This window comes from Vanacampus margaritifer, chromosome 1, assembly GCF_051991255.1.
Source record: "Vanacampus margaritifer isolate UIUO_Vmar chromosome 1, RoL_Vmar_1.0, whole genome shotgun sequence".
Lineage (NCBI taxonomy): Eukaryota > Metazoa > Chordata > Actinopteri > Syngnathiformes > Syngnathidae > Vanacampus > Vanacampus margaritifer.
Genome location: NC_135432.1, coordinates 10313478 through 10321526, shown reverse-complemented (window position 1 = coordinate 10321526; position 8049 = coordinate 10313478). Strand labels below are relative to the sequence as shown.

Below are 8049 nucleotides of genomic sequence, written 5' to 3'. Positions count from 1 at the left end.
CTGGCTTTTGTGAGCTTTTATTTTGACGACACCCGACACCGGAAACTCGTTGTTCCATCTGTAACAGCGGCTTCCGGTTCTTTAGCTGTCCGCAACAGCCGAAATAAACTGAAGAAAGAAATACGTCAAGCAAGACGAGTTCTGACTCTTAAAGACAGGATCTGATCATGAATTAAAAAAAAAAAAAGTTATTCCGGGAATATGGACAGCGGGCTCCGCGAGGTAACGAACCTGTTTGGATTGAGTGCATGCTGGCTGCTGAAGTTACAAATGGTTGTTCTCTTGGTGAAAATGTGCTCATATTTACTCTTGGTGTAAGCAAGCTAGCTGGCAAACAAGCTATAAAATAGTAAACAGTACGGTAGAGAGCGTTGATACGTAAACTTGACGTGATGCTTGCTCTGTGTTTACCTTTTGCAGACAGTGCGACCAAGGGCGCTCCCGCCTCTGCCACAGGTCAGTAGCAATAATATTCACTTTAAAACTACTGACTAATTTAATCGCCTTGATTCGATCTGGACATTCTTGCAGTTGTACACCTTGCAACTATTTATTATTTACTGTGCTTCTTGTGGCTGAAATTATACTATAGTGTGTTTGTCTAAATGTTTTTGTATTACGTTGTAGATTATTTATTTTTATTTATTATTTTATATATTGTTATTATTTGCCTGGGGGAAAAAAGAAAATATGTAAATGTACAATATTAGGCTTATTTTTGCCATTCTGCTCCACAATCTGACCCCCCCCCCCCTAGTGTATTGATCACATTTTAGTAATTCCTCATTTCCATTTTTTTTTCACAATCCCTAAAAAAAAACCTCTAGATGTACTAAGTAGATGCGCTTGCTGAGTTTTCCTTTATTATTATTATTAGTATTATTGATTGACTATTATCATAGTTTAATCCCTCAAAGGGACATTCAATTTACACTGTACTGTATATATTGTTGTAACCAGCTCATACACATGCAGAGAGATGGATGTTAGGCACTTTGACACTACTGCAGACAGGAAGTGGACTCGCATCTTTGCAACAGCCACTTGCTTGTTTTCGTTTTTATATAATGAACAGGACTTAAATCATGACCTTATGTTTCCACAGCCCAAGTCCTTACAGATGAGCTATTGCCGGCCCAGATCAGCCACTGCCATTGCATTAATAATGTGCATTATTACAAAGTAGAAGGATCAAAATCACATTTGACCTGCTGACTCTTGTAATAGAGTAGTGACTTATTTTACTATACATTAACCCACACACACTCACTCAGAGTAGGAAAGGTTTTGACCTGTGCCTTTAGTAATCCTTACTCCTGGCAGATGCTTGACCACAGATTTAGCCACGGATTTAACAACAGGACGTAATGTACAGCTTCACTCCACTCTTGTCTGATTCTTGTGTGGAATGGCCAGAAAGATGCCGGTGAAGTTCTTTTTCTTGTTCTCTCATCTGCTGCAACAGTATACACATAAGTGACGTGTGGTTCTCTCTCTTTCTTTAGCGAGGACAAAGGGCACTTCCCGCAGGTCTAAGGTAGGCAAGCCTGTTTCTTCAGAACTAAGAAAAAAGTATTTTTGTTACTTTGACAAACTTGGTTCTGTCTTTTCTCTCATGTGAACAATGAAGTGGAGAGTCGACCGGTGAGTAAGGAATTGACAGAAAATAAATAATCGACAGTTTTAATGAAAGCATGAGTCTGACTTAACTACGCCAATGTAACAGAGGCGCCCAAGCATAAGAAGAAAAGGGTGAGAAAAGAAACAAATGGAGTGGCTGACACAGAAGGTGCGCACAATACTCACATAGAGTGGAAATTATTTCACATTTGATCACATTTAACTGTCACGCATCCCTTATAGATCATGGAATGGAGATGGAAGGCCGGAGCAGCAGAAGGACCTCTGAGATCAGTGACCATCTTTCATTTGAAACCACGACAGATGCGCCCCCTCAGAGGAGGAAGAAGAAGAAAAAGACAGCAACTGCAGGTAGAGGAACCATCTTTAAATAGTGTCACCTCTAAGGTTGGATTTACACTGCTGAGCCAAAGTGTTCTACGCTGATTGAATGCCAAGACGCCTATTTACTATCCGTGTACGTTACAAATGACATATCTGATGTCAAGGAATATTTTTAAATAACCTGACCATGTTTGCCTTGGGCTTCCAAATGACTAGCTACGTCCCTGGGCTTTGCCAGTGTAAGGAAGAACAGCTTTTTCTTCCGCGTGTTCGTTGTCTTTCGGGTAGAGAGAATGTTGATTATCCGAATACAGGCTGGAGATCGGTGAACAGTTCCATCGAAGGTTTTATTTTTACAGAATATTCCGGACACAAGCAAGTTTACAGACAATGGCTGCAGCCTCTCACAAGTGCGAAGATTACAGACACTTACAACCTTCTTATACTATCTTAAAGGGCGGTACCACAAAGCCCCCACCAAACAGCCCACCTGGAGTTCACCGGACATGAGATAAGACTTTAAAAACATCATTGATTACAGACACTTGGCAGAAATTGCGATAACACTCACAAAGCTTTACTGAGGAAATAAGGAAAATTAAAACAGTTATGACTAAATCTGGGCAGAAGACCCTCTTCACCAGCCATAGTGTGATTATTAGCGGCTCATGCATTGATGACGAAGGTAAGAATTGTGCAATATGTTGACCTTTGACACATCAAAGTAATTTGCTTCAGTTGCGAAGAGACATTCTCACTCCGCACGGTGGCATAAAATCCAACTTGTGTCGCTTGTAAATCCAGCCCAAAGCACAACAATCGGATACCAGCCTGCAAACTACAGATGACGAGCTCACGTTTTTGTTTCCACTTTGAGATCCTGAAGACGACCAAGCTGACCTGGTGAACGGAGATTCAGTGGATCAGACCACCGACGAAGAACTAGTTAAAAAACCCAAAAAGAAGAAGTAAGACAACTTCTTCATTTGTTTCAACTTGGATGGGTAGTAGACGTATATGCGACCCAACCTTGTTCCCATCATTTCAGGAAGTCCAAAGTTGTGGAATCGTCCATTCCTGATGAATTGGATGTAGAAGAGGATGACATCATCACAGACATGACGGCTCATATACCGCAGCATTCCCTGTTCTCCGCCCCGCAAGGACAGAGTCAGCCCGTCGGGAAAGTCTTTGTAGAGCGGAACAGTGAGTGATGGACTAGCTTTTAGACTACACTTGTTGTTTATCAGCGATAAAGTACTCGCATTCTATACCCAAGTTTAAGTACAGTGGACCACTGCAAACTCACGGTTCGGCACCCGCGGGTTCACTTTTCATGGGTGGGTTTGAGCTATTTGCACAGGCTGTTAGAAAAATAGTAGCAAATACTGTACAGACGCTTGTAAAAAATAAAGAAAACAAGCGGTCTGATACACTAAGCTATAGATAAGAAGTGTTGCAATTTTTTTTGCTACATATATAAAACATGTATTACACTGGACAGTTTCATACTTCTTACCTGCAATTCAAGCCACTAATCCACTTTAGAAGTTGGCAACTTGGCAAGCAAAAGATGGAAAGCTGCGAGACTATCCAAGTTTAGACGTTAAGGTTGTGATGTATCTAACTTTAGAATAAATAGTATTATGCACTGCACTTATTGTAATTCAAAGTCTGTTGACTTATAGTACCTGTATTTGTTTTTTAAAATAATATTTTTGTCAGGTTTTTTTTTCCCTACACAATACTCACCATGTTTTTATTTATTTATTTTGCAATAAAAAAAAACACTAATAAAAAAACTAACAAAAAAAACTAAGAATATTCGGAAAAAGTAAAACAACAACCCTGCTATGAAAAATTATTAAAACTAACTGGGGCTGTTAGAAAAAATCGATTCGGCAATATATTGCGATATTACAGCACGCAATTCTCGAATCGATTCAATATGCGGCCGAATCGATTTTTAAACATCAATTTTTTATGGAAAAATATTCAACAAAACGTCTTACTTAGGTTTAGGATTCACACATTAAGCATGGAAGAATATTATATTAATGGAACTTTAAGCCTCAATATTTTATTTCAGTGCTGTTCAAACATGAAACAGACTGCAACCTGTTTGTTAAATGCAGTGGCTCATTTATAAGCCTGAATTTTCAGATAAATAAATACATTTTCATGCAAATCTTGCAGTGAACATGTACGAGTTTACTGATTTGTATTTTCGAAATTTGAGTTTAGAAAAAAAAATCGCAATAAATTATTTATAGATTTATATCGGGATTAATCGGTATGGAATCGAATCGTGACATATGAATCGTGGTACGAATCGAATCGCCAGGTACAAGGCAATTCACACCCCTAAAACTAACTATGTTTACCAAAAATAAAAAATGAATCCTAACAATAAATAAAAAATTCCACAACTATTATAACCCCGCTACTTGGTTACCTGTCACCACTGCTGATTGTGTGTGCATCTGTCTACTATCCAGAGCGCTTCCAGGCAGCAGAGCGGTCAGACTGGAGGAAGACCAGTGACCAGATGGAAAACCTGAATGACTTTCAGCCCATGGAACCTCGCTGCAACACCAAAGATGTTTCTATCATGGTGCACAAGAACTTCAGGTGAAACTAAAATGTATCGGTGGAATGCTACCTGTGGTTAGCACTTTTGCCTCACAATTCTGACGTTGGGGGTCAAATCTGAGCTCCGGCATTCCTTAGGCTTAGTACACACATACATTGTGCACAGGCATATGTAGCACATTGTGCCGGCATCCTCGTCGTTTTGGTTTTCTTGTCATCCAGACACATGGAATTCGCTAACCACTTTGCCCCTCTTAACTTAGCGTCTCAAGTGTGACTCCTCTTTTGTCTGATTCAGGATTTTCGCTCTCTACTGTCACGGCTTCCTGGCAGGATTTGCAGTGTGGAACATAGTTGTGGTGTTCGTGTTAGCAGGGCGGCACCTCACAGCTTTGTCCAACCTGCTGGAGCAGTACCACTGCCTGGCTTACCCATCGCAGTCTCTTCTTTACATGCTGTTGGCCATCAGCACCGTGGCTGCTTTTGACAGGTACTAAGGACCGTTTTGCCGATCTCGTCCATGCAGGCCATTTGTGTTCACTTAGCTTCCTTTTTTTTTTTCTCTTTTTTTTTTTCAAACTTCAGCTTTTTAACCCATTAACTCTTTGACTGCCAGACGTTTTGAGAAAAGGGATGCCGTGGGTGCCAGCCGATTTAAGCATTTTGACTGATCTTTCAAGGTCCACAGAAAATAATCTGTTTGGACTATGGAAACACACGTACTACCAAATGAAAGATTGGACTCTCATCTTTCATCAGAAAAAAAAGTTTGTTTCTACCTTATTCCGTTTTTCAGTAATCAACAATAGAAAATGGTTAGTTTCACCTCTGTTTTGAAACAAACGTCTTTTGACGTCTTTGGCACTCCTCCCTAGGGTTTTACTAAACGTTATTTATCGTTTTTGGCAGTCAAAGAGTTAAGGCCGGGAGAGCGAATATGTCATTTTGTTGTGTTTTGACCAATTCTTGGTTTCTTAGCCGATGAAATTAATCCGAAAATACACGAGAGGGTGACGCGGGCCTTGTAGCATGTCCTGGAATTTTATTATGTGTTGACAGATTTGATAGTTATTAAATAAATGACACGATTGACGGCGGCGCGGGAGGAATTTGAATCAGTGTAACGAGTCGACAGTGACATACTGTTAAGAATAGTTAGTAGACAATGAGGATGTTGAATTTTTTATTTTATTTTTTACTGGAAGATGTTGAAAATGTTGACGGCTTTGTAACGGAATAGACGACGATCCCCCGAGGTTATTCCAACTGCGCTCCAGTGTTGAAAATAAATATATTTGGAGTTATGCACCCGCAGATGTGACATTTGTTTGTTGATTAAAAAATATATATATATTGAAGATTTATAATAATAAACTTAGGTTTGTGTGAACGCCACAAGTGTAAGCTCTAAAATGTTTTTGGAATTATGTTTCTGCTTCCGGAGCTGAGATATCAATTATTTTTAATATTGTTGAATTTCCAGGAAAACTTCAGGTTTTCGTGGGGGGTGACATTTGAGTCATAGGTTTTAGAGGCATGTTTTGCCAGGCGCTTTAGGCCTTAATGGGTTCAATGGGTCAACAATAGTTTGTTTACATCATCTCGTATCATGTGGCTTTATCGTGGCCACTTTTGGCCAATTGAAACCTATGAAAACGACATTTTTAAAATTCTTTGTTATTTACAGGATTATGTCATACAATTTGGGTAAAGTGGGTTTCATTCTAGATTCAACACTTTTTGTTTTGTTGTATTCTAACAGACTACATAAAAAATTTTGACAAGGGGGCAAATGTAATGTTATATAATAATATATCATATAAAATTGATCAAAATAAAAATGATTATAAACATTCGTTGTAGAGTAAATGTGGCGAAGAGCTCCATGGCGCTGCAGGAGCTGCTCACACTGGACCCGGTGGCTCTTGCTTCATTCCGTGAGTATTTATTTACCCCTCAATTGCGGTCTTGTTTTGTTTGTTTGTTTATTTCTTTATTTTTACCAAATTTTCTGCTCCCATTCAACACCGCAGTGTATTTCTCCGCATTGGTGCTCTCCCTCAGCCAGCAAATGACAAGTGATCGCATCAACCTCTACCCAGACACCAACGCAACATTATGGTGAGGTACCTTTTGGTTATAACATTTTCAAACTTGGAAACTTTACATGGGAATTAACGGGGGGGGGGGGAACACACACACAAAAGTTCACCATTTTTTCACAAATCTGATGCTTGGCTCTTATGCTAATGACCTCATTCCCCTCAAGGCTACCGGGGTCCGACCATCAAATTCTCCACTCTTGGGCAACCGTCAACCTTGTGGTGGCGCTGTTGGTGGGCCTGGCCTGGCTCTTGATCTCCATCCGATCTGAGACGGACTACACCGAAAGTATGAAAATGACATCAAGGGATGGTATTGTATGGACTTTGTCTCATTCTGTTTCTCTTCCTCAGACTATCTGATTTCCATGCAAATTGAGCCCCCCAAGGCAGATGACAAATCAGAAATGAGTGCCTGACTATCACAGACTGACCACTGTATAACTTTTGTCATTTTTGCACACTTTTATGCTCTGTTTTATGTAATAAATATTCATGCTGTACATGTTTTTGTGTGTTCTTGCTTGGTAAATAAATGTGCTTGTCTTTTGAATCACATGCAAATCTAAATAATCAGCCGCCTTTTAAAGTACCCCTGATTAACTCTGATTAAAGTTTGTTTTTCTAGTAGGCTTTCCTTACATGTTGTAGCCACTGCCATCGTCTACAAAGAACTTCCACAGCATCAGAGTGTTCACATTGGTCAATCAGTCAGGAGAAGGGTACATTTTAGTGGTATTAAATACTGTATACGGTGAAACAGTGAAGACAATCATCAAAGTGGAAAAATATGGCACATAAGCGACAAACTAGATGTCCTTCCCTTCGAAACTGATTAAAAGATGAGAAGGAAACCGTTAAAGGGAGGCTGTCAAGAGGCCAACGCAAAGTGTGAACATCCAAATGAACAAAACAATGGCTTCACAAGAAGGTAATTGGTTTTGGAATGGCCCAGGCAGAGCCCAGCCCCAATTATTATTATGACTGTTTTTAAGCCTTAAAAGATTCTGTTTTCAGTTGGGTTGTTTGGAGATTATTATTATTTTTATGCCACCAAAACCTGTCATTTGAACATTGTGCAGACTGTTTTTTAATATATAGATTCGAATAGCAGCAAGTAAGCATTTGGTGATCCCAGTAACTTTGTCGGAAACACTTGTCTGATGCGCTGTCGTTTTATGAATCAAAAGTTTGGAGATACGTATGAGAAGGTCTTATTAAGCTTTTGACTGATTCTTTATTTGTCAAATTTTGTAAAAAGAAAAATCAAAATACGTTTATTTTTTTACTCATCTTAAAAGATAATGTAGTTGTTTTTATTTTGTCGTTCATTAGCCCTTACATTATTATGAATCTTAGACATTTTTTTATTTTGTAAACGCTCTTATTC

The 8049-nt window shown here is 39.2% G+C and overlaps 1 protein-coding gene across 2 annotated transcripts; it reads left to right on the top strand.

Moving 5' to 3' along the window:
- The first annotated feature begins 62 nt into the window (after positions 1-62).
- tmem237b (transmembrane protein 237b) lies at positions 63-7162 on the top strand. 2 transcript variants are annotated; one of them, XM_077571092.1, is made up of 15 exons: positions 113-222; positions 421-456; positions 1324-1426; positions 1506-1537; positions 1631-1644; positions 1727-1789; positions 1864-1992; positions 2843-2933; positions 3014-3171; positions 4464-4596; positions 4856-5047; positions 6421-6494; positions 6591-6678; positions 6827-6948; positions 7014-7162. In XM_077571092.1, exons 3-15 carry the CDS (start codon positions 1409-1411, stop codon positions 7076-7078), a joined length of 1179 nt encoding a protein of 392 aa, XP_077427218.1. In that variant the 5' UTR covers positions 113-222; positions 421-456; positions 1324-1408; the 3' UTR covers positions 7079-7162. The 2 variants fall into 2 exon arrangements, with proteins under 2 accessions (XP_077427210.1, XP_077427218.1); XM_077571084.1 differs by lacking the exon at positions 1324-1426 and having other exon boundaries at positions 63-222.
- The last annotated feature ends 887 nt before the right edge of the window (positions 7163-8049 follow it).

Bases quoted from the DNA above. Each gene is read 5' to 3' on its own strand.
- tmem237b (XM_077571084.1), top strand. From the start codon at position 202: ATGGACAGCGGGCTCCGCGAG. The intron at 2,934-3,013 runs GTAAGACAACTT...CCATCATTTCAG, and splicing joins AAAAAACCCAAAAAGAAGAA to GAAGTCCAAAGTTGTGGAAT. The intron at 6,679-6,826 runs GTGAGGTACCTT...ATTCCCCTCAAG, and splicing joins GACACCAACGCAACATTATG to GCTACCGGGGTCCGACCATC.